Source organism: Rhea pennata, chromosome 28 (assembly GCF_028389875.1).
Source record: "Rhea pennata isolate bPtePen1 chromosome 28, bPtePen1.pri, whole genome shotgun sequence".
Lineage (NCBI taxonomy): Eukaryota > Metazoa > Chordata > Aves > Rheiformes > Rheidae > Rhea > Rhea pennata.
The window spans coordinates 748,155-772,930 of NC_084690.1; the positions used below are offsets into that span (position 1 = coordinate 748,155).

Here is a 24,776-nt window from a genome sequence, read left to right on the forward strand (position 1 = left end):
TCGTGAGTTGTTTAGACTTGCTCCCTTTAGGAATCTGCTCTGCCTCCTCCTGTTCGTATCCGCCTTTCTCCTATCCCACTGCGAGAGGTAACCTGTGTGATAGTCGAGAGTTGCCTGCTGTTTGGAGGCAATTCCTTCTCTTGGGATGCATTTCCCCCCATTATATCCTGAGGTAGCTTCTACTAGGAAAACTTGCTTGTTTTCCAAGACCCCGACCACTTCATCTGTTGTGCAGAGGAGTCAGGGCACTGGGTTTACAAATAACCATTTTAACTCATCCATGAATTATCGGGAGTTGCACTGGGGTTGTCACCAACTAACCCTTATTTCTCAGACCCATTGGGCGGATGTTGTGGCCTGTGTGGACTTTCTGTCAAGCAACAGCTTGTGTAGTGTGAATGTCCTCTTGCACGAAGCTTTGCGTGAGTTGCACCTGATGAACTGCTCTGTGTGAGTGAGGGTCCTAGGTGAAGCGGTGGAAGGAGAGGACTGGTGTGGATGGGCCTCCCTGGAAAAGCAGCTGTGTCTCTTTCTCAGAAAAGCTATTGGAACAGAGGGGTCTTGGGCAGGGAAGTTGCTTTCTCTTATGCATCCTGTGTTGAACTTTGTAGAGCAAATTGCCTGGTTCTCCCCTCATCCTGATTGCTTCATCTGGACCCTCCAACTCCATGTTCCCCGCTTCTCGACGACACCGATTCTGGCAGTCACAGCTTTCCTGCTTAGGAAAGGTTTGTATTACTGGTTTTGAAAGGAGGGAAGTTCAAACTAGCAGCTCTTCAGAGGCAAGCTGTGGCAGACTGCAGCTGCCGAGCTTGCTTTTGTGTTTTTCCAACGCACCGAAATACTCAACTCTGCTGATAGCAGAGGCTGGCATCTGCCCTTGCACTGTTTAGCATTTGAAGTGTTCTATTCTGCGTGATGGGTGGAAGTTGCCCAAATCCAATACATTTGGGATCGTGGCAGGAGGCCTGCCGTGCAAAGTCAGAAGTCAGCAGCATTGTATTGTCGTTGTTACTAAGGATCAATGAGTTTTGCAGTAGAAAGGGTTGGAGAAGAGAGTCTGTACAGCATTAGGTAACCTTGCTCTTCGCCTGGATACAGGATTGTTCGCAGCCCTCTTAATGTGTCAGATGCACTGGGCACACAGGAATGAGATGAATAGCGGAGACTATGTGTGGGGGGGATGCTCTATTTCTTTTCCTTTTTTTCTTTTTTTTTGTAGCTAGAAGTGAATCTCCAGGGTGTGTGTGTGTAGGGGGGAGCATAGAATAGACATTCTTATGCAGACTGGGTTCTAGTCCATGCAAATTGTTGTCCGTACCTCTTGTCCATGGTAATGCCTTTGTTGTTTATCCATCTTTCATTTCAAATGACAGGTGATTCCAATCGCCACCCACCTGTTGAACAACGGCAGTGGCGTGGGAGTGTTGCAGTGTCTTGAACACATGATCGGGGCAGTGAGAGGCAAAGTGGCGGAGGTAAGAGCAACGAACGTATCAGGGAGCCTGTGCCGCTGCCTTCAAGCTGTTCACCTTAGTTGTTTGGGCTTGGCCACCCAAGTGCATCATGCTGTTGCCTATCCCTCTTCTTCCACCTGCATCCTTTTTCTCCCGTAGATTCACAACCACTTCTCGCACAAGCCGATCATCCTGATCGGGTGGAACACAGGTGCCTTGGTGGCCTGTCACGTAAGTACCTGCTTGTTTCGCATCCTCTCAGAGGCTGCTCAGCAGCTTCAGTTAATCCCTTAGACCATCCGGTTCCATGCTGCCTGCCCTGTGTTGGGTGGCGCAAAGAAGGAGACCTTGCTAAGTACATGTTTTGTTCAGCACCCTGAATAACAGGGAATCTGGAGGAGGAGCAAGTCTCTTGAACTCCTCTCTCCCATACACCCATTTATAACTAGAGACTATCTTCAAGGTAGACATGACTCTGCTGCTTGCATTTAAGTGAAACCAGCAGAATTATATATGCATTACTGTTGCATCTAAAGCTCAGAGGGATTTTTCTCTTCCTTTTCCTCTTTTTGAGGCCTGTCTTTGAAACAAACATTTCTGATTGTGGGGGGCATAAGGAATTTGAGTTCTTCAGTATTCCCCACACCCCTTTTAATCAACAAAGCAAAGTCTAAATAGAGAAGATATTTTTGTGCCCTGGCAGGAGCCCAGCAAAATAGCCTTTGCAGTATCAGTATATTTGGCTGCTAGGACTTTGACTGTTCCTTTTCTGTGCAGGTTTCAGTGATGGAGTATGTCACTGCAGTTGTGTGCCTTGGATTCCCTCTTCTAACCGTGGATGGACCCAGAGGGGTAAGGAATGAAGGGAGAGGGGGACCATTTAAGAAACTATTTATTTATTTTTTTTAACCTCCCTAGATTGTTTCATAGAATCTAGCTTGGAAGTCCAGGGATAATTGGAAGACCTTTGAGGAATGTCTGTGTATCTTGGAATATGTTTTTGTTTGTTTGTTCCGTTTGGAGCAGAACGGCTGTGCGCCCAGCAGGCTGGCCCGAAGGGATGTCTCTGGATTTGCTTGGAGAAACTGTCTGGCCTGTTGTATCCGTAACAGGATTCCTGATGCGATACCAGGAACGAGAAGAGTCCTGTGTTTACTTGTCCCTGCTCTGACATGTTTTTGCAGCTCCATCCTGGGGTCTTGTGTGTGGGTCATTTGCTGACTGTTATTTGGCACTTGGCAGCAAAGATGGCACCTTAGGGTGATTTTTGTGAACCCCAAATAGCTTTATTACCTGACCAAATTGTCACTGTTTGGAAATAACTAAGGCTGTGCTATGGAAACGACTAATTCTGAGAGTATAGCGGAAATCTCGCATTGCCCCTTTGCAGAAGAGCTTTGCAGGAGTAGGGTGCACTTGAGCAGATTTTTGTTCAGGGCTCTGTACGGCTGTGTAAATACCACCTGGGGCTCACCTCAGAGAGCTGCAATACTGACTGACTTGCTCTTGGCATTTCCTAAGCCTTGTGCTGGGTTTAGTGCAGTAAGAATTTTGAAGCAGGGAAGATGCATTGAAGTAGAGTATCTGGGTGTGGGGGAGAGTGTCAGTCTCAGCTGCTGTAAATGAGCACTGTGTACTGATTTGGCTTGTGAGTCAGAGTTTCTCATGCGAGTGTGTAATCTTATGCAAATGAACCATGCAAATTGTATTTCCCTTCCTCCAACACGCGGTTACTACATGCTAGGATTGCACGTGAAGTGCTGTCTGGCCCGCTGTGGCGCGTGCCTAACCATTTAGGAAACGCTCGCCTAATTCAGGAAGGTCTTCGGCTCCAACGGCTTTGCACCTTGGCACATCCCTCAGACTTGCAGGTCCCCTTACTCTTGCAGGACGTTGATGACCCTCTGCTGGAGATGAAGACCCCTGTCCTCTTCGTGATCGGTCAGAATTCCCTGCAGTGCAACATCGAAGCGATGGAAGATTTCCGTGAGAAAATTCGAGCTGATAACAGCATGGTGGTGGTGGGAGGAGCAGATGACAATCTCAGGTAGTGTGCTGTGAGATGGGTACTCTCTTCCCAGAAGCTTGCTGGAAAGCTGATAAAATTCAGTGTTTTTATAGTGCTCATCTGGAGGAGGTTTTGATGTGTTTAAGTCAGAAGCCTGTGATAGGGAAAAGTAAATGAGAGGAAAGAAGGAAACGTAAAGCTCAGCTATTGGGGTTGAAGATGAAACTCTAAAGGAGAAGAAGCACCTTTCTTGTTCTGGTAAAGCTTTGATCCTGATACTGGTGGTGCTGAGCCCTTTTAGTTGTCACCAAAGTTTTCCTCAGTGCCTCTGGAGGATGAATTCTGGCTTTCCAGCAGACAATGTTCTTGAGCTGAGCACTAACAGAGCTGATAATCTTAGTGTCAAATTGAGGGAGGGAGTGAAGCTGCCATCACTTGAAAATTACTGTCAGATTAAGAATAATGTTGTGATTGTGGAAGGGGAAAAATGAACGTATTTTGACTTCTGTGTATGCCTGGTTTTTATTTAATAGGATAAGCAAAGCCAAAAAGAAGTCAGAAGGCCTGACCCAGAGTATGGTGGACAGGTGCATCCAGGTACAGATAGAAGCCTGCTTTTTACAGTTTATAGCTGTAATAAATGTGTTGAAATGTCTCAGTGCCCATGATTTTATGACCTTACTGCCAGGACTTGTTGGGCAATAGTTATCTATCTCCTTAGGGGAATTTTGAAGCCTCTGTCTCCTTACAAGAGGAGAGACATGAGCTCAGTAGAGGTAAATCAATAGAGTATGAGCTTTAGTGAGAAGGCCAAGCTCTCCCTGCAAGGTTTGAGGGTTTCTGCTTGTGGAAGCTTAAACCTAGAGAGCCCCATCAGTTTGTGCCTTTGGGAATCTTGGTTCTTTGTTCTCTGAGCAGTGAAGGTCGGTTATTTAGAGGCCTCCACACGTGGAGTCTAAATGTGTGTTTCATCTTACCTAGGATGAAATAGCCGACTTCCTGACTGGAGTCCTTACCCGAGCGGAGAGCCACTCGGGCTCTGATCCCCGCGACTTGGATGCTGAGAAAAAGAAGAAGCCGCGTGACTCGACCAGGAGGGACTTGTCGTTTGACTTACCAGAAAGAACCAGCAGGCCTGCCTCGCCAGCGGCCAAAGTGCCCGCCTCGCCTTCGGGCTCGGAGGTGAGGACTCTCTCCAGGATGCTCCAGGCTGGGGCAGGCTGAGATTGTGCGAAGGGATGCTTTTGTACCGCTGAGACAGGTGATGAGAGATGTCATTGGAGTTGCGAGAGGATATGAAGGGACTAGTGGCTTGTGCTGGGGCAGAGAAATCTTCCAAAACAGACTGCAGCAAAATGCAAGTGCAAGCTTACACGATGGGCTTTTAGCCTCTTAAACAGAGGGAAGCCTGCCCTGTGGCAGAGGGGAAGGCTGGGTGTGAGAAGGGGAGCCGGGCAACTGTGGCATGATAATGTGCCATCGTCCCTGGTCTCCGTGCCTTTTGGAGGATACGGCACGCTGTTGTGGTAGGGGATGAGTTCGTAGGTGGGGGGGTCAAGGATGTGTGTTATTGCTTGCGCGCGGTTATGCTCAGCATGATGACCGCCTCTTCTCTCGGAAAAGTGTGGATAAGAGCTTTTCCTTCTTTTCCAAGCAGGACTTATCCAGTGTCTCCAGCAGCCCCACTTCGAGCCCCAAGACTAAAATGGCTGCTGTGTCCTCCATCCAGAAGCCCAGCCAGATTAGCACCACGCAGCTGCTGAAGAGGCAGGTCCCAAGGACGGACACAGTCCTGACGCACAAGCAGGCACAAGGTAATACCCTGTAGCTTTCCCACCCTCTCCCCTCTTATCGTCTCGATTTTTGGTCTCTCTCTGCCCAGACTTGCTTAGGTTTTGTCTTCCGAGTCCTGTCTTGATTTCCAAACTTCCTCTGGCAGTTCTTTCTACAGCTTGGTCCCCTTTCACTGTCATCTGAAGGCAGTAGCCTGTGGGAGTTGATACTAGGTTGGAAATAGTGTTTTTGCAGCCTACAGATGCTTTGCCACTGTTCAAAGGGAGAAGGGTTTTCACTTGCTTTGACTGACCAAGTTGCCACATAACTGTACTGAGAGTTTGTTTTGGGTGCGAGTCCCTTGACCAGGATCTCGGCAGCGAAAGCTTGGGAAATGAAAGGTGCTCAGGAGATGGTTGAGGCTATTGAATTGTGGCTGAGACAGTGGGGTTTGGATAATTACAGAATTTTGCATCAAATGGCAGAGGGAAACACGCTGAGAGTAAGAAAACAGTTTGAGCTGTTTCTTGTGCTGTTGGATGCTCATTTAAAACCTTAACTGTGCAGCTGATTTTGAAAGTTGTAATGTAGGTAATGCTTTGCTGTTGATGATCCCTTCTGGAAAATGTCAGTGGTGCCTGGAGAATAGTTCTTCACTCTCCCATCTCTCCTTATTTCTCTCCTCAAGAAACGAGCAACAGGCTTGTTGTCATCTCCTGCAACAGTGTGACCCTCCACACGCTCTAAAGTCTTGCTGTAACTCAGGACAGGCTCTAGGGGAAATTCAAACCTGGATTTTGCTTAGTTTCTCAGGGTGTGGACTGATGAAATCTGCTTCACTTTCTCTGAGTTGAAGGAGCAATTTTCCAGATAGCATGTGGGAGGCTGGAGGAAGGTCCATGGAGTGGCGTGTGTTGTGGCCAGCTTATTTTGTCAGGAGCACTTCTGCAGTGTGACTTCTGGTGTGTGTTTTGTGGCAGTAAGGCGTTGAGGACCTGGGATGTGCTGGCTGAGGTTTGCCAGATGTTTTCAGCTTTTCAGCACAACTGCTCATCCAAGCTAGCTGTACTGACGGTACCTCACGCAGCTGGTATTTGCAGCCAGCCTGGACTCCTTCCCCGGGCCAGATGGCTCTGGGGCTGGAAAAGGCTCGTGTTGTTCGGATGTGCTCTCCGGAGCAGCCGGGACAGGAGCGAGAGCGCTAATGCCCCTTGCAGCGTTGACTGTGCTACGCGTCCATCCGGAAAAGAGTTCGGTGTGTCTCCGTGTGCCTCATGGCTGTACGAGTTGTGTCCAGAGCTCTCTGCTTGCCTGCTCCGAGGACTCTGTCTGTGGGTCGCAGTGGTGTCCCTGGAGTTCGCTGCCCCCCTCCAGAGCCAGGCTGTGATACTGTAATTCTCTCTGATTCATTTCAGCTCAGTTTGCTGCTTTTCTGAAACAAAACATGCTGGTGAGGAAAGCTCTTCCTCCTGGCACCTCTTCATGTCTCTTTGGTGAGTATCTCCTCACTTCTCACTCCCTCTCTCTGTCTCCCTCCTTCTCTCTGTCTCTCTGCTACCTTCTTTCACCATCTTCCTCTTCCCTTACATTCGTTTGGGGATGTAGTCCAATGTGTCCCCTTGTCCCCCTGCTTTTTGCTTTCCCATTGCTGTACTTGAAGCTAAAGCAAATGGCCACGTGCTAGCTAAGAGCATTGACCTTCCTGAGCTCTCCCCCTTTCCCTACCCTAGTAGGGAAATACTGCTCTTGGAGCCGTGTAATCTGGCAGCAGTTTTCCTCTGACGGATTAAAATTTAGTAGATGATGTGGTGGCTTCTTGTGATCATGAGCATAACCCTTTTCGGTGCTGGGGCTGCGGGGCTGAGAAGGGGAGGCGGACTGCAGCCTGAGAGACCGTGTGTGTCAATGGAGAGTCCTTACCACCCAGAGTGGCAAAGGAGCTGTCGGCGGGCGCGGAAATAAAGAACCGTCTGCAGAGATAAGGACTTGCCAAGTGATTTGGAAAGGGCAGATGTGGACACATGAGAGGTGGGGAACAGCGGAGAGAGCAGGTGGAGGAGTGGCCTTGGGGAGGTGGTGATGTACTGGGAGCAGGAATTTAAATGGCAGAGCTCATGAGAGAGCTAGCCTCGTGTGACTGCCTGGATCAGGAGACTTCCAGAGGTGAGCAGTCGTCTTAGTCCTGTGATGTCTCATATTTGAATGCTGGAGCACATAAGAGGGTGGTGGAGCTCAGTGTGTCAGGTGCTCTGAGGGTTTGGGATAGAGGGGTGAGATTCACCACTCATACAAAGATATGTTTTGCTCTCTTGAGTGGCAGTGGCTGTGACTGCACGTATCTGGGGTTAGGAGAGGAAGAGAGGTTGAAATCCAAGGAGGTTGTGTTGTCATCACGTGTGCTGTCACTGTCAGCTCTCAGTTGAGGTGACCCCAGGCTGCTGAGAGCATTAATGTGTGTGAGAACTGCCTTTCTGCAATGCCCCGAACGCCCGTGCTGCTTTAACTTGACAAAGCAAGCCCTGGATGCAAAGTTGTCTAGGGTATTTTAGGCATGCTGTATACAAGCTCCTCCAATACTGTAGGCTCCCTGCATCCCTTGAATGCGCACAAGGTATGGTCCAAACTGTACAGGTACAACCGGGCTGATGAAGTCCTGAGGCAAGTATTGGGCTGAGCTGGTCGTTTCAAGGATTTCTTTCTCCCTTGAGCCTTGTTTTTGAGAGACTTTCTGCCCTCCCATGTGCAGTGAGATGAATCTGGGAGCCTATGTGGAACAAGTAGTGGAATAACTCTGTACTTAGCCAGAGTCCTTCCACCCAGCATCTACTGGGAGGAGAAACTGGTGGCTGACATGGTTGTTCACGTGCCCATGGGGAGAGGTGGAGAGGCTTTATGTGGGATGTACTGGCACCAGCCTGGCCTGCCTTTCCCTTGCTTGTGCTCTGGAGCAGAGAGCAAGGGTCAGCAACTGGGAACATGGGACAAAAAGATCTGATGGAGGATCATCAGCTGCCAGACAACCGCAGCGTCCCTGAACTTCCATTTGCTTTAGCTTTGGCGATGTTTTTAGTTGATGAGATCTTGAGGCTTGTTCCTCAGGTTCCGCTGCCTGAGCTGCGAGGTAGGAAGCCGGGACGTGTGCTGTGTGCGCTGGGAGTGTTCACCGCCGCCTGGGTGGCGGGTGCCTGGGTGCTCCTCTGGCACAGCGAGCCCTTCGCAGCAGGAGCCTGCGTGTGATGTGGGCCTCAGCGAGACGTACGCCTCTGAGCGACCAGAAGCAGTCCTAAGGCTTTGCTTTCGCTTGTCTTGCAGCAGGGACACGGAGACACGTTGGGTTGCTGCTTAGCAAAGCTTTGAGGGGCACCTAACACCGCTGCCTGTGCATGTGCCCTTTCACCGTCCCGCTTGGCTGGTGGCACCGTATTGTGGCGCTCTGGGGGCTTCGGTGCCTGAGATCTCTCCGGACGGCGGTTCTGCCCGAGCATGTTTGCAGTTGGGTGGGAGGCATGGGAGCACTGCACGAGTGTCATGAGTTAGCGCGCTCGAGCCACGGTTCATAATAACAGAGCAAGTCCGGTGTTTGTCTCGGGGACCGGAGCAGCTCCGAAACGCTTGGGGTCTCCTAACATTAGGGATTTGGCTGCGTCTTGTTCTGCACCTGCAGTTTAGAGACGAGTAGGTGCTGTGGTTGGCCTCCAGGCTGTTGAATACACAGCTTGGATGCCCAGGACTCTTGCATGCAGGGAGTTAGCTGGCTCAGGAACTGCCTGCAAGAGCCCTGATGGAGGGAGTCCCCTTTAGCTCCGGGGAAGGCTTCTCCCGGCCGTCACAAAGCCCAGCAGCGCCGAGAAGCGTTTCCAAGCGCTGCCAGGCTGCAAGCGCTGCAGCGGAAGGCGCATCGGCGCTCTCGCTCTGACCCAGCCCGCCAGCGTTTCAAGTCGGGGCCGGGCGATCGTGCACCGGCTGCGGGGCATGCGTGCAGAGGCGACAGGCAGGATGTGATCGCGGTTTGTTCTTGGGCTGCCGGGAGGTGCTTGTTGTGGGCTCTCTGCCGTTCAGATAGTCCCTGCCCTGATGAATGTTGAGCGGGGCAAGACCAGATGTGACAGGTCAAGGACATGACAGCAAAAAGAGCTGTCGGTGCGAAGGGGAAATCTCAGCTCACTGCTTTCCTGTCTAGCGCGGAGCATTTTGGGCTCTGGCTTTGCTGCGGCACCTTCCGTGCTCATGGCTGCTTTGCTTAATGTCTCTAGGGCCCCTCTACGGTTTTGTGCGGCCCTTGAAGGGCTGGCTGCAGCGCCGCAAGGGATGCGCTGACTGAGCGACACGCGGATGCCCGTGCTGGCGTGTCGGAGGAGCAGGGAGGCCGTGGCTGAGCACTGATCGCAGCGTTGGCAGCGCGCCTGCGCCCGCTGCGCGGGTCTCTGCACCTGTGGTCCATCATCTGAAGAGAGGGGGGGAGATGACAGGATTGATTATACTGTGCTTCGAAATGAAGAGTATTTGTGAAGATGCATTATTCCCGCAAGGAGCTGGTTTTCTCCGCTGCAAAGGCAAGACAGGTTTTGGATGTGAGCCCACCTTAGTCTGTGTGTAGCTTAAGCCAAGTACTGGCTCTAGGAGTAGCTTAGGGCGTGCAAAAGTCAGTGTAGGTGGTAAGGAGAGTGGGTTCCTGGTGCATGGGAGATGGGCAAGGCTGGCATGAAAAGGGAGCTGTAGAAGTCTGCATGGGCATGTGTCCTTCTCCACACCTCAGTGTGCACAGTGGAGTTGCACTGACCTCGAGGAGTCGGGCCATCGGTTTCAAAAAGCTACTTCTGTGTCCCCCAGTTCCAGTCTCCTCAGAGCCCTCGGAAGGGGCTGAGAAAGATGATGTGCGTATGCAGCTGAAGAGGCACCAGACCCCCAGCCCGACCCAGTGCAGCAAATCCTCCAAACGAGCCAAAATCAAGGTGACCATTGTCTCCCACGGAGATGCTGCTGGCGTGGGGATCGGAGCGCCCCTCACCACCCAGCCAGAAAGTGAGTTGCGATTCCCTAGCCGCTTTCCAGCCAGCGAGCGGGTTGCGGCTCTGCCCGGACCGGCTCCGCGTGCTGCTGCATCCTCCGTGGCACGGCCTTGGGGCGGGAGGGGCAGGGAGCTCTGCTTTTGGAGGAAATAGCAGAAGGAAGTAGATGGAGAGGTTCAAGGTGCGAGTTACTTGGTGCTGTTTGGGATAGCTGGGGGCCTGACAGCGTGCAGCCAGGTCTTGGCAGGAACCTCCGTCTTCCGTAGCGATTTGGCTTGCACGCTTTCGGGGAAACGCTTGCCTGCAGCCTGGTGAGCAGTGAGATGATCTTTACACCTTCTCCCGAAACACTGAGCCGCCGCTGGAAGCGGGACACAGGTCCTGGTGGACCCTCTTGCTCTAAGTAGGTTGTGCGGGTCTTCGATTGTGTCGCCTGCTTGCGGGTCCCCCGCAGCGGAAGCGACTCCGGCGCGGTGGAGAGCAGGTCTGCAAAGCTCTCGCCTGGGATGTGCTCCTGCTTTACGGATCACCGCAGCGTTGCCTCCCACGGGAAGATCTTAGCGCGTTCGGGCTTCGCACGTCAGCCGAGTGTCCTGCTCCGCTGATCCCCTTCGGGCCGTGCAGTGGCCTGAAGTCCGTCACGATACACCTTTGGTGTACGTATTTACAAATTCCAACTCTTTTTCCGCCTGTGTGGCTGAGAAAACCCCCTATGAGGAGCGCTGCAGAGTTCCCCGCAGTCCAAGAAGAGGCAACGTGTGCAGCCTTCCTCCCTCTGAGCCTTTGCGAGGGAAGCCAGAAGCTTTGGCTACCGTGACCCTTGTATTTCCAGGACGATATTGCGTTGGTGCTGCCCACGCTAGTACGCGTGACTTCCCCACGTCAGAGCACAGAGCCCGATGTGTAAAGCAACTGGCTCGTGGTTTAGCGTTAGCTTGATGCAGCGCAGGACTGAAGGGTCAGCACTTCCATCTGAAGTATTGGGAAATCGGAGGTTTTCAAAGCTGAAGAACAATTCTGCTCGTTCTGAAACATTTCTTGGTTAATTTGACAGTTGTTTTGTACTGTGAAAATTAACTAATAAATATACATCCTTTTCTAACGTTACAAATCATCTTCTGGCAGCTTTGAAAATCTCTGATTTCCAGAGCCTTTTTTTTTTTTTAATTCTCCAAACTTTACTTCTTTTCACAGAAAGGAAATGAATTGCAGAAGTAAACATGAACCAAACAAGAATTCCCTCTTACCGCGTGTGAGCAGGAGGAATGCACAAGACCAAACGCATTTGTACCCCAAACGCCGCAATAAACAAATCTTGTGACTCGTCGCATCCCTGTGTATTTTGTAAAGTCTCTCTAAAGAACGCTTACAAAATCGATCGCTAGCGAGCAGCAGTACACGAGCTAGTGAACCGAGGCGGCAGACGTGTGGAAGGATGATGGCGTTAGGAGGAGGGGATTAGCGGAAATGACGGCGTTTAGGAGAATTTAGCGTGGTCGCGAGGGCCTGAGGGGCCACCGCTTGCAGATCTCGAAGCCGATTCTTTCGGTCGTCCTTGCTGTCGTTGCTGCTTTCACAACGGCAGCTTCTTTCCGTATTTTTTTATTTTATTTTATTTTATTTTTTAAATCTGCGATTCCGATGTGTTTGCTAATCCTGATTTCCCGCAGCGCGGTGGCTAGCGCGCACGTTTCTGGCGGCGGCGGTTTCCTGTAGACGAGGTTTGTGAGCAGGACGAGCCCGGGGCCTGCGGCGCTGCTCTGCGTCAGTGGGTAGCGTGCGAGAGAGAGGGGGATCCCTAAAGTCGCGTGCGGAAGAGAGGGTGAGGTTTACGTCTTTTTCTTTTGCAGTCGGTGCCGGAAAGCCAGTGCCCGTGGCTGTTGGCCAGTGCGTGCCAGGTGCAAAGGAGCTGTCGGGCCTGCTCGCCACCCCCAAGTGAGTGTGTCTTTATTCTTACGAGTTGGGGATCTCTCTGGCAGGCTGCTGATGTGAAGCTTTCTGGCTGCGTCTGTCCTTATTGCTGGATTTTGCTGAAGCCCAGGAGACGTTTAGGCTCCTGAAAACCATTTCTCAGCTGGTTGTCAGGTCTGAGAATGACAATAACGGGCAGAAGTAGAAGGTGTTGTGGCTGTTGAGCTGTGTCTCTATATGGCTTCCTAAATCCAGGTTTGCTATAGAGCTTCTTATCTGTCTTTTGAATGCCTGTGTCAGTCTTTTTGGCAAAAACTTAACCTTGCTGTCTTTAATCCTTCCCTTCATCCTCTCTGGCAGTAAAGCATTTCTTTCCCCAAGACAGGGCGAGGAAGCTTCAATATTAGTCTTTGCAGCTGACTTGCCGTAAGGATTTCTTTTGGAGAGTTTGTCTGATGTTGACAGTCTCTCGTAACATGGTTTTCTTCTTTTAATTCGCTCTATGTTTTGGAGAGCCAGGCCCTGATGGACCTGGGAGCAGAGGAGGAGAAGAGCTGCTCTCTTACAGAGCACATTATAAATGGAAAATGTTTCTCTCCAAGGTGGATTTCTTTTTTTGTAGGGTGATGCAGTCATTGCAGCAGGTAGGTAGCTGTACCCATATTAGTAGTTCACTTCAACTTGGAAATAAACACATTTTGCCATAGGTGCTCATTGCTCTAGCTGCCATGATGGACATAGAGAAACTTCTTTTTGTTCTGAGTCTTAGGCTTCCAGAAGGTCCATGTGCGTTACTAACCAGAGTCTTTCTCTGCTTGTTTTGTAGGTTGAGTTCAGCAACGGAAACTTCCTCCTCTAGTCCTGTCCCATCTGCCGTGATCCCCAGCAGCACGGCGCCCAGCGCTTTCCACACCCTGCAGAGCAGGCTGGTGGCCAGCGGCGCCCACTGCTTGCAGGCCCAGCCGGCCAGTACCCTCCAAGGTACCTGCCTCTCTCCATGTCTGTCTTGTGAATATAAAAGGTAAACTGGGTTCAAAATCATTTGCTGGATTCTGTTTTTTTTTTTGCATTCCCCCGTTGCTTTGGGATTTGTCCTGCAGTTGCTGAGGCAGCTTTTGTAGTGCTTTGCTATCTCAGGAGCCCACGGAGATGCAGTGAGATGCTCTAGTGAGTCTGAATGAGCAGCAGGTGACCTGGTCATTGCATTGTCATTTGAGTGCAGCGATGCCTTGACATGCCAGACATTACTTCCTTCCAGGAAGGAGCAGGAGCAGCTGTTGTGCTGTCCAATGCCTCCCTTGTTTTACAGCTGGCCTCGTTTGCAGCTGTGGCAGTGAAATGTGGTGGACTGTGTGTAGACGGGCTAGGAGGATCTCTGTGATCCCTAGAGGCAGGGTGCTTGGGAGGCTGCTTGTCAAAGAAAAACTTCATGCTGACGCTGCCACATGATAGACGAGAACCTGGAATTTCATGGTGGTTAATTCTCTAGGCTTGACTATTTTTTATTTATTTATTTTTCCTCAGGAGCAGCATCTGCCAGCAGCCTGCTACAGGGGCTGAGCTTCAGCCTGCAGGACATCGGGACCAAGTCACCAGCCCTTCCTGCCAGCGTGGCTGCTGCTGGGCCGCCTGCGCAGGTATGCAGCCTGCGAATGTTAGGGAAGCTGCGTGGAGGGTGATAGTGGTAACAGCTGGAGCAGGAGGGAACCCCCGTAGACCGCACTTGCTCTAGGACCAGAAGTGATGAGGGGTTCTAGGTGTTGAGGTGGTACATCCAAGCTTTGGCTGTGTACTAGGGACTACAGGTTTCCAGTAAGTGGTGTGAGTTTTAAGAAACAGGCTATGGGAAGTCGTACTCAAAACTGGGCTGAGCAAACATGTAGAAAATGTTGAGAAGGACTTGGAGAATGGGCTGGAGGGATCCGAGTCTTGTTCTTCTGGAGTATCATACTACAGGAGGAAAAAACTGCATCTGTGCGTCTCTCAGGCTGCGCTCCCTATCCTTTCAATTTGAGGAGACCTCATTCAGAAAGGGGTGCTTCACTGCATGGTTGAGCCACAGCTTCACCCAGTCATGCTTTTGAGTTGAAATTAGGGTATTGAGACTGTAAGGAACAACTTTTAAACCTCCTTTCTGCCTCCTGAGTGAAGTATGGAAACTCTCTTCCTGACTTCAAGACCTTCAGCCTCTGCGAGAGGGAGGGGCTGTGCCATCCCACCACCCCTTTTCCTTCCAGATGCTCACAGCACTTCTCTTTCCAGACCTCAACTGTGAAGACGCCTGCGCCTCTCCAGAGCCTGAGTGCCATAACTACGGGCACTGGCACGATTGTCCGCACCATCCCGGTTGCCACCTCTTTGTCTCTGGGCGCTTCTGCAAGCGGGAAGCCCACAGCCATTCACCAGCTGCTGACAAACGGGGGATTGGCGAAGCTGGCCAGCAGTCTGCCTGGCTTGGCTCAGATCTCCAACCAGGCAGCAGGTGAGGGGGAAGGGGACAGGCAGACGATGCAGGTGCCTGGAGCATCATTGTCCTGTGGTGGATGGGTGTTTCCAACATTTATCTTGCCTTTGTGGTGCTCTCTGAGCTGTGGTTATGGGAATCTTCATGTGCTGGTAATTTGTGCTCCTAAAGGGAAGGGACTTTTCTGATGCAGCCCCAGCTGGGTGAAACACGGTCTCTACTATCCCCATGTCTGAAGGAAGTCTCTTCTGTTTGTTTTCTAGGCTTGAAGGCCCCAACGACCATTACTGTGACACTGCGTGGGCAGCCTAGCCGGGTGACCACACTTAGCCAGGCTGCGATGGGAGCTATCCAACCTCAGCTCGAGGAACAGCCGATGCAGACGCAAGCACCTCAGGTAATTTTTGGCATCTGCTCTGTCACGAAAGTGTCTGCTGCCACTCTGAGCCTTTTCTGACCATGGTGGTCAACGTCATGGAAAACTGTCTTGAGGGAAATGAAATGGTCTTGGTCACTCCATCTCCCTTGGAGATGATGAGTTTTGTTGCTGTGCTGAAGCTGCCTGCAGTGCCGTGTAGTCGAGTTAGGATGTGTATTGCCGCTCCAGGGTGCAGCACCCTCTTTGCATGTGTGTGGATCAGCCCTTTTCTCTGCACAGAGGAGCCTTGCAAGGCAGTGGTTAAAGGAGGACCCATGTCACCTCTGAGTCTCTCGGTGGAAGGGTTGCCTCCTACAGGGAGGTTGTGCTCAATATTATGCTAGAACTGCACCAAGGAAATCACTCTTTGTCTGAACTTCCAAGGCTGGCATCTGCATGGAATCTGCTGAAGCTCCAGGCTTTCTTGGCAGTAACAGGCTTTGGTGGGAGGAGGAAAGTTTTTTTTTCTCGAGCATCTGTCTCCTTCCCTTATTCAGGTAACGAGGTGGTTCCAGCAGTGCTATCTGGAGTCCTTGTTCTCTTGAAAGTGCTGCTTCTGACTGTTAGATGCGAAGCTGTGCCCTGAGGGCATCTGGGGTGCTGTGCTGCTTGCTTTTGCAGGTCCCCAGGTTCTGCTTTTTCTCACTGCCATGCTGTTGAAACTTAAACATGAAGTGTTGAGCACGTGCTCCGAAGTCCTATTTGTTTACAACAGAGCTTCTTTTGGAGATGCCTCACTGAGAGAAGGAGATGCTTTTACAGTTTGGACTCAGCATGCTAGGTATTGTCTCAAAGGGTCCTGACTGTGTGCCCTGCTTCCCAATATACATCTTGGTGTGGTTGAGTTGAGAACATGAGATGCCAAGCTGGAGAAGGTTTTCTTTTAATGATGGTAGAGGCCTCAGGTACTGTAACTTGGACCTCTCCATCCCAAATCCTGGACTAGGACTCTGACGTTTGGCCTTCAGCAGAGCTGTGCAGGCAGGAACGTGAGCACCCGTTGTCATAGTATGTCCTAGCCCAGCAGCTACAAATTCCAAATTGAGGCTAGTTGCAAGAAGGAAACAAGCTGGACATGGAACTTCTGGGTCCTTAGAGGTAGAAAACAAATCTAATGCAGATATAGTCTTGGTCTCTGTCCTAAACCACTATCAAATAAAAGATGGTTCTGGTCAACTGTTCAGGCTCTCCGCATGGAACGGTGGTGGCCATGATGTGCCATCAGCAAGGTTTGAACCTGAGCCTTTATTTGCTTAGGTGGCTTCCCTGCGATCCCAGCTCCGACACTGTATGAAGTCCTGTCGGTCCTGTGGGTCCTCTCCCAGAGATCAGGGTGTCTTTGAGAATAACAGCTGTTGTGCTGGTGTTTTGGGGAGATTGCCTGATCAGGCAGTGTCCTTGCTGGAGGCTGTTCTTTCTGACGCAAGGTTGAGGGCCAGTGCAGGGGCCAGCTCAGGCCTGTGATCTGCCGTACAGAGCAGAAGGAGACATCGTAGGAAGGGCTGCTGCTGGCCTGAGGATGAGGTGGCAGAGCGGGTTTTGGCAGGTAACACCGGGCTGGTTCTTGTTTGGGTTAGTGGCAGTTTTCTTACGGACAGTGTGAAGGGAACCATGGCCTGAGTTGTTGAGGCTCCGATGACACTACGCTTCTCTAAGGAGCAAAGCTTTGGGGGTAAATGAGAACTGTGTAAGCTTGCCAAAAGCCTTGAGTTGTCTGGGATTCAGCTCAGGAACATCAGAAGCACTTGCAGAGTGGAAACTGCCAGTTGCACCACTGATAAAATGAGATGCTATCCCTTCCCCCATCCTAAAAACTTTGGATAAAACTGACTGTCCAACGGATGCTGTCTCCAGTCATTTGAGACACTCACCTGCAGGAAGAAGTGAGTTTAAAGGGCAAGTGAAGAGGCTCTGCTAGTAAGTGTTACAGCTTGGGCACTCAAACAAATACTGAGAATCCCGTGGGGATCAAGCCCCAGTTCCCAGTGGGGATTAACAAGCTGACACTGAAGGGTGAGGGCATCTGAGGATGCCAAGGAGATCACTCCAGATTGCGCTGGCAGTTTTCTTGCGCGTGATCTTCCTACTCCTGGTGTCACTAATGCAGGTTCCCAGCAAGTAAGCTGGTGTAGGAGATGCAGAGCAGTCTTCACAGATGAAGCTCTGTTTCTGATCTCTCTTGTCGGGAAGGCTCAAGTTTTAGGCAGCCTGGTGGAGTCAGGGAATGTGCTTCTACTCCTTGCTGCTGTCTGCAGGGGTTGGCTCTTTGGGGTTGCTCCATGCCCCGAGATATGTCAAGGAAGGTATTGTCCTAGGGAGATTGTTGAGCCTGCAGGTGGAAGCTGGGTAAGTCAAGCCATAAATCCTTCATTTGCCCTGCGCTAGTTCAGAGCTGGCATCGTGTTCACCATTAGCAGTCGTTTTCACGCAGCAGCAGAGTCCTGGATTGCTGCTGATTAAAGCTTGGCTACGGGAGCATCCGGTTCCTTCCTCCCTCGACTCTTTTTTGTGTCTCTTGCAGTCACTTTGCTAGGGCGACAGAGCCTGTGAGCATTGGCAGAGCCGGTGCGCTGCCGGCCGAGCTAGCGCTCGGAAATACAGGGCTAGCGATGCTCGGCGTATCCACTGTGCAGCATCCCGTCAGTGCTAAGAGGAGGGTGAGTCTCCCTGCTGTATTGCCTTGGAGGTCTGAACCTCTTTATCCCAGTCGGAGTCTGGTTTTGTGCCCTTCAAAGGCCATTTGAAGAAACGATCCGCGGTGGCATGCTTCCCTTTATCTTCTGTAACCCGCTTCGAGAAGCCCTGAATGCATCTGGCAGAACAGTGACTTGCCAGTGGTATGAAACCCGGCGTAGATGGGCTCCAGGGTATTGCACAGGTTAATGTTTTTAAGGCAACGACACTCGAAACAGGATGTTCGATCCCAAATGTGACTTTCACCTACAGTGCTGAGTCTGTGCGCTCGAGGCAGTGATGAATTGGGTGGCTGGCTGCGGGAGCTGCTTCAAAAGCAAACTGAAAGCTGGCTTTTATGGGAAATGGAATGAGCTGTGTATTTTTGTAACTAATTATAGTCTTTATCAGCGTGTTGTGTGTACCTTTAGCATGTAGAATTACGTAATGTAGCAGTGTTTCCTGTAAAGAGCGAGTTTCTAAAAGGCTTTGGGGGGGAATAACCCCATGGCATAAACTCTTGTGTTTTCAGCAGTAACCAAAACTGTTGTCGGTTGGGTTCCCTTTGAAATTCCAGCTGACGGCTCATGCAGGAAGCATGAAGCCCATGCGTAGGCTGTGCGCTGTGATTTTAAACTTTGGGGGCTAGGGCGATGTCTGTAATGGCCGAGATGCGATTTAAGTGGGCAGCTCTCCTTCCCCCGTGGGCTTTGGGCGTTAAACAGAAGGGGGAAGGCTGAGGAGTCTCAGGTTGGTGCAAGTGCGTTCTGCAGGTAGCAGAGTAAGAAAATTTAGGGTATTTGGGTGGCTTTAGGGTGAAAACATGAACAGTCTTCAGCTTGTGTTTGTGAGAGACTGCTCCACCCTTGATCTCCACCAACAGCTTCTGTACGGTTCTCTATTCCGGTGTGGCTGTATGCAGACAGTTGCTCTGTGAAATGCAGAGTCCAAATGGTGCCGATGCCGATCACACTGTTTTCTGCCTAATGCCAAACAGACGTAAACGCCGCAGTGACCAGAGCTGCAGGCTGAGGTGGTGATTTGAGCTTTGGGCAGGGGACAACCCTAGATGGCATGAGGAGAGCTTTGTTCGTTGCATTTGTGAATGAAATGGGCCTTGAGGGCTCTTCTCGTTTGTCTGGAGAGTGTCAACCAATGAAGCATCTTGGACTAAGGAAGCTCGTGCACGAGCATCAGGAAGGAACAGCTCAGTCTCGTGCTAAGCATTGTAACTGGTGCTTATCAGCGGTGGAGGAAAGTGAGCAAACTGGCTCTGAGGAGCCTGGATGAAGAGGCTGGTGCCTGTGTTTATAGCTTGAGAGCTTGCTTTGGAGTTGAATTTATGGCTTTTAAGTGGTTAGGGTTCCCAGGGAGCGCCCACAAGTGCGTGGCAAGCTTGCAGTTGCTTACCTGGAGTGCTCTGTTGTAGATGCACCACCTGGAAAGAGTGCAGGCAAGTGAAGGTGGCCCAGAGGTGGTGTTTGAAGAACTCCTCGAATAGGGTAATTCATACCATTGAAACTTGTCTCTAAAGGCCAGTGTTCTCCAGAAATGCCCTGGTTGGACTGCGATCTTCCTTAGGACACAAATCCCAGCTCCCCAGTTGAGGCAAGGGCATGTTGGACATCTGTAAGTGTCTAGCAGACACCGATGCCAGCCAGCGCAGCAGGTTGTTGTAAAAGGGGCTTGTACGGCTTCCACAGGCAAGTGGGGAACTCTTCCGACGCAGGTGACGTACTTGGTTGGTTGTTTTTTTCCAGACTTGGGTGGGCTTTCACTGGTTCCAGCAGTAACAGCACGTCATTCTTGCGAGAGGGTCCATGCCAAGCGAGAGCTGCTCTTGGACTTCCAATTCCTGGCTGCTCTTTCAGAGAAAAGGAGAGCGAGACTGATTTCCTAGGGTTGCTGCTGACAGCCAGAGCCAGGAGTGGGAATAGAGCCATCCCATTGCACTCCAGGAAACGGAAATGAGTTTGTGCCAGTCTCGGCCCAAGCGCTGGTAGTGTTGTTGGGGTTGGAAATGACGCCACTGGCTTTAAAGTACAAGTCTCTGCTTATCTTGCTGTGGATTTTCCCTTGAGGTTTAGAAATGATCGAGCAGAGTTGAGAGCAAGGTTAGAAGCCCTAGAGAAAGGGTTTTATTTTGAGCTGAGGGATGCCGTGAGCCCTGAGGAACTGTCGCAGCCCCCTGCGGATGGTCCGGCTCTGCTCCGCCTCGAGTCCTGGTGCTCCAGTAGCTTCCAGTAGCTCTCCGTTGCTTTAACCCTTCCAGGCTCCAGACGGCGCAGTCGGGAACTTGGCCGCCCCAGCTTCCAGTGCCGCCTCTCCTGGCAAGCTGCTGTCTCAGATGGATCTCAGCAAAGCCCAGGCTGGCGCAGAGATGGCTCCCGCCGACCCCACGGCCCACCTGACCGCCGCCGCCGCAGCACCCGTAGGTGAGGCGCATGGCACTTGCGGGGCGCGGGCGGCCGGCCTGGGGGCCAGAGCGGAGGCCGGGTTGGAGCCATGCCTGCCCGCTGACCTGCCACGCTGGGGAACAGCCGGGCCCTGCTTGAACGGTGCTTATTTTTAAGTCCGTTTTTCTGTTTTTAAGTCAGGTCCCCTGTTAAGTGGTTTCTCTGCATGAGTACAGGCAGTTCTGATTTGGCTCGAGGCAGCGGTTTTCGAGCAGTCGAGGGGGCCTGGGGCGCTCGACCCGTTAGCCCGAATGCAGAAGTGACTATCCGCAGTTGGCGCCCCGGGCCGTCGCAGATCTTCGTTCTATTTTTGTGCTTACCGCCATCACACGCTTGTAGCATTAACCGCTCTCTGTGCTGCCCACGGTTATTTATCTCGCCTGGGGGGAACGGACCCATGCAGCTACCACTGAATAAATGCTGTAGAGCTATTACCCAGCCAGCAGCTTCAGACACGCAAGCTACACGAGACGGTGATGCAGCCCGCTGCATCCTCAAAAGGCTTCTACACAAAAGCACCCGCTGTCAGCCCAGCCAGTGTTTTGAATTCCCTTGGTCCGAGTGATTTCCAAGTGAATGGAAGGACGCGCAGGTATGAAGCGCTTAGAGCAGACCAGGCCTGATGGTGGATGAAACGTAATGAAGCCGTGCTGGTTTCCCAAAGGGCGAGCGAGGCAGCTCTGGACCACGCTGGGGCGTACGTTGTTTTGCTGTGCTGTTAGCCCTCCTTGCAGGGATTAGATCCCAGCTAACTCCAGCCATCAGCCCTGACCACCGCAGACCTCTGGACTCTGCTGGTCTCCCCCAGGACTCAACAGGGCAGGAGTGCAAAAGCGTTGTGGTTGATTCTGCTGATTTGTTTTTTTTTTTTTCCTATCCCTTTTGCTTTTGTGCCCTAACTGGTGGGAGAAGTCGGAGGTGGGGAGAAGGTTTCCCCTTTTCGCTGGAGGCTCAGGGTGACTTTGAATCCCACAACAGGACCTGTCTGTAGAATTGCTGGAGCAGCAGGGCAGACCGGGGTGTTAGTACAGGAAGTTTTCCAGCCTTTCTGTTTCACGGAGCAGCTGTTGCTGATGCCTTAACAGCACCTTGACGTCTCCATGCTGCTTCCCAAGCCTGCATGGGGGCGACCAGAGTCTCTTGTTGGTGCTGCACTGTCCTTGCAGCCTCTCTGATCCCCACAGCACGATAGGATCCGTGTCCCATCCTGGTTAGAGGGTCGGTCGTCTGCGTTTGCTCCATGCTCTCCTTGCTCAAGCCTGGCACTTCGATTTGGAGAGGCGCACGCTGTGCTGATGTTCGTGACGCGCTCTCGTGTCTGATGAGCGCGAGGGAGGGCGCGATGCATCTTTGATGTCATCAGATCTGAGAGAGACAGTGCCGCATTTAGTGTGGCCCAGCATCGCTTGTTCGTCGGTGCAGGGTCCTGGGGAGCCGGAGCAAGTCGCAGCCTTGGATGACCGTCGGGCTGAACCGCGGGCTGCTCCAGGTTGGGGGTCTTTCTGGTCAGCTCAGTCTTCAACCAGCAGCGGGTCTCTGCTTTTTCCCCTGCATTGAGCACATCTAAATGTCATTTCAGTGACGTGTCCCTCTGCTCTCCTGGTGGCAGTGTTCAGTTTGCTCTCCAGTCTTGCGGTGACCTTAGATGTGGCTGGGGGCTGCATTTCTGCTGGAGAGCCAACTTGGAAAGGGCAGTAACCTCCCCTGCCGCCTAGAGCGTGAGGAGGAGTGTGAAGAGCTTCATTTCACGAAGCCTGAAGTCTTTTACCCACCTCCTGGGATGGAGCGTGACAGGCATCTGAGCTCCTCCAGCGGCATCTTGCCCACCTTCACTGCTGGTGGGATGATACCTGAGCTGATTGAGGGCTTCTCCAGAGCCTGGTCGCCGAGAGCAGCGTGAGCTCGGCGTGGCCCGTGGCGGCTCGGAGGGTGGGATAGGGTGAACCACAACGCGCTCGGCTGAGACGCAGCCCTGACGTCCCCTCTCCGTGCAAGGGGACTTTTCTGGGAAGAGGCCAGGCTCTGCCCGTGCCCGTGGAAATGCTGGGGTTCGTTTTGGGGTCTCGTTCTGGAGAAATGGGTAAGGCAAGGTCTCCGTGTTCACCTGAAGCCCGCCGACGGCGCTGCTGCTGGGGGCTGCAGCCCAGGGTGGCGGGCACCCGTGTCCCCGCGGCCGCTGACCGCTCTCTCCCCTTCTCCGCAGTGACCACCACCAGCCCCATGAAGACGCTGTACGTCATGTCGGATGCTAAGCTCTCTGCGCTTACCAAGTCTGTGATGGGTGAGGCTACCTCTGTCCCCCTCAAGCCGCTGGGCATCCAGCCTTCCTCCTCCTCTTCCTCGTCTTCTGCCAGCTCTCCCACTGGTGCCGTCACCTTCGCCACCTCCCCCCTGGCCAGCGCCCCCAGCCCTCCCAGCAGCCTGGTGCACTCGAAAGTGGGACCCGTCCTGCAGACCGCTTCCAAGACCGTCATCCTGACCTCGACGCTGGCTGCGGTGAAGGGCGACGGGCCTCTGGGACACGGCGGGGAGAAGGTCAGTCTGGCCAAGAGCCCCTCGGCCCTGGGCCATGCCCTGGGGGCGGTGGAGACCCTGGGGAGGGTTCCCTCCGTGGTGGACGACGGGAGCACCATCATCCACACCAGAGAGACTCTGGCCAACAGACACTTGCTGCCCCAGGGTATGCTGCCCGGAGGGACCGGCACCACGCTCATAACCCTGGGCAGCAGCCTGGCCGGCTCCTCCATCATCGCCACGGCGGGGCCAACGCTCGGCCAGAAGCCCTAGAGAGAGCTCCGGGCGCCTCGGGCCTTCGGAAAGGCCCCGGAGCGGGAGGGGAGGTCACAGGGGGCCGGTTAAGGCTGGAACAAACTGGAGGGGAAGTTTGCTGGTTTTGTTGCTGTTTAATAAAACTTTGGGGTTTTTTTGTTTTCTTCTTTGCTGCCTTCGTCGTTGCGCCTGTCCCCTTCCAAAGGCGGCTTTGGTGGCAGCCTAGCTGAGGGCTGGTTAGACGCTGTGAGTGTTTGGAAGAAACTGGCTTTATCAAGGGCCCGTTAATCCGATTTCTCTTGCGTCGGGGCACAGATAGACAAAGAAGCCTTGTGCAGGCAGGCCAGAAAAACCTCCTACGCTCGCCTCTCGCGCCGCGGGTCTCCGGAGCCGGCTGCGCGGTAGCGAGGGAACCGTCGGGATGAAACAGCTCGTCCTCGGGGTAGAAGTTTCAACTGATTCCTGCCGCCCCTTTTTTTTTAAGGGGAGGCAGGGGGAGTTGGGGGGAACACATAGAAAAAGATTTAAAGCCGCTCTGAGCCCCCGCTTGGCCTTTTTACGGTCACGCTCGAGAGCACATGAAACGGCGTCAACAAGCGGGGCTTGCAGCGGAGACGGGAACGGTTCGTGCTTGAAATTTGGGGGAGCAGCAGAAGGGGCGGCGCGAAGGTGCTGAGCCACGAAACGGGTCCTGAGACAAGGTGAGGCCGGATTTGGACAGCTGTTTCTACATCTGTAACGTGCATCAAAGTGTTTTCCCTCCCCCCCCCTCCCGCCAAGAGATGATTTTGATGACCCTTCCCGTGCTCGATAGTGCGAAGCCCAGCCCAGAAATACCTGCTTGGCCACCTGCAGAGCCCCCAGACAAAATACCTGCAGGGCTTTCCTCGCTAAATCCGCGATGACGGGGCCGAGGAGAGGAAGAAATTTTTGGTAGCTGTTTTCGAAGCAGTCGCTCCAGAGCCCGCTGGCCTGCGGGATGCTTCTCGGAGGAGCGTCGAGCCTCGTGATGGGATGCTGCAGGGAGTGAGTCTCCGCTCCCTGGGATGCCCCTGCATATTTTGGGGCATAACTTTTTTTTTTTTTTTTTTTTTTTTTTAAGGGGGGGGGGGATCAGGCATCCTGGGGTTTTCCCTTTTGCTAGGTGTGAAAGTCACCTGCGCAAGGGGAGCTTGAGCATCAGTTTTTGTTGTTATTTGTTAATTTTTTTCCTCTTTTCCCCCCAAGAAGCTCCTGTGTCCTCGCCCCTGGGGCAGAGGAAGCCCAGCAGCTCTTGCAGGAAAGACTTAAGCCACGTCCTCGCTCGCAGAGGAAGGGGCTGGGGCAGCCTGCGGCACCTTTAACCCCTTTCTACGCCCCGGCTGGCCAGCGCTGCCCCGTTTGCAGCGTTGGGGCCGTCGGGTATCGTTCTCCTCTTCGGCTTTCTATCCCAAGCTTTGCCCTTTGCGAGGAAACAGAAGCAGCCCTTAGAAGCTGAATTACTGCTGTTCCTCTGGGTTTGTACCCAAAGCCGTAACCCTCTTTGGGGACAAGCAAGTGCCACCGTCTCTCTGCTCCTTCCACCGGCTGGCCCGCTGCGAGGTGCCCGCTGCGGGGCTGCGGCCGGCGGGGAGCAGCCTGGCCGAGAGGAAAGGTCGGTCCCGCGATGCCGTTTGCCTTCTCCCGCCTGGTGTTTCCACCTCGGAAGTGCTGCCGTTCCAAGCTCAACGCCGGCGCAGCTCAGCGGGGTTTCCTTAAAACCGCCTGCAATCCTGCAAGCGCTCTGGGAGACCAGCCACAGGCTCATCCCTTCTCGGCAATCGCGTCCGCAGGGCCAGCCGGCCGGTTGTCTGTCCATC

The 24,776-nt window shown here is 52.7% G+C and overlaps 1 protein-coding gene across 5 annotated transcripts in view; it reads left to right on the forward strand.

Annotated features, from left to right (window-relative positions):
* Nucleotides 1-23,102, forward strand: part of KANSL3 (KAT8 regulatory NSL complex subunit 3) — a 28,966-nt gene extending 5,864 nt beyond the window's left edge. Inside the window, exons 6-22 of one of the 5 annotated variants that reach the window (XM_062597009.1) lie at nt 612-728; nt 1,377-1,478; nt 1,617-1,688; nt 2,235-2,309; nt 3,347-3,504; nt 3,999-4,062; nt 4,447-4,647; nt 5,123-5,279; nt 6,654-6,731; nt 10,069-10,260; nt 12,098-12,182; nt 12,985-13,139; nt 13,683-13,795; nt 14,421-14,640; nt 14,886-15,019; nt 19,986-20,148; nt 22,373-23,102. In XM_062597009.1, coding sequence (XP_062452993.1) covers nt 612-728; nt 1,377-1,478; nt 1,617-1,688; nt 2,235-2,309; nt 3,347-3,504; nt 3,999-4,062; nt 4,447-4,647; nt 5,123-5,279; nt 6,654-6,731; nt 10,069-10,260; nt 12,098-12,182; nt 12,985-13,139; nt 13,683-13,795; nt 14,421-14,640; nt 14,886-15,019; nt 19,986-20,148; nt 22,373-22,956 — 2,670 coding nt within the window. In that variant the 3' untranslated portion in view covers nt 22,957-23,102. The remainder of the gene's footprint in view (nt 1-611; nt 729-1,376; nt 1,479-1,616; nt 1,689-2,234; nt 2,310-3,346; nt 3,505-3,998; nt 4,063-4,446; nt 4,648-5,122; nt 5,280-6,653; nt 6,732-10,068; nt 10,261-12,097; nt 12,183-12,984; nt 13,140-13,682; nt 13,796-14,420; nt 14,641-14,885; nt 15,020-19,985; nt 20,149-22,372) is intronic. The other 4 variants (XM_062597012.1, XM_062597010.1, XM_062597014.1 and 1 more) reach the window with 4 other exon arrangements.
* Nucleotides 23,103-24,776: the final 1,674 nt, after the last annotated feature.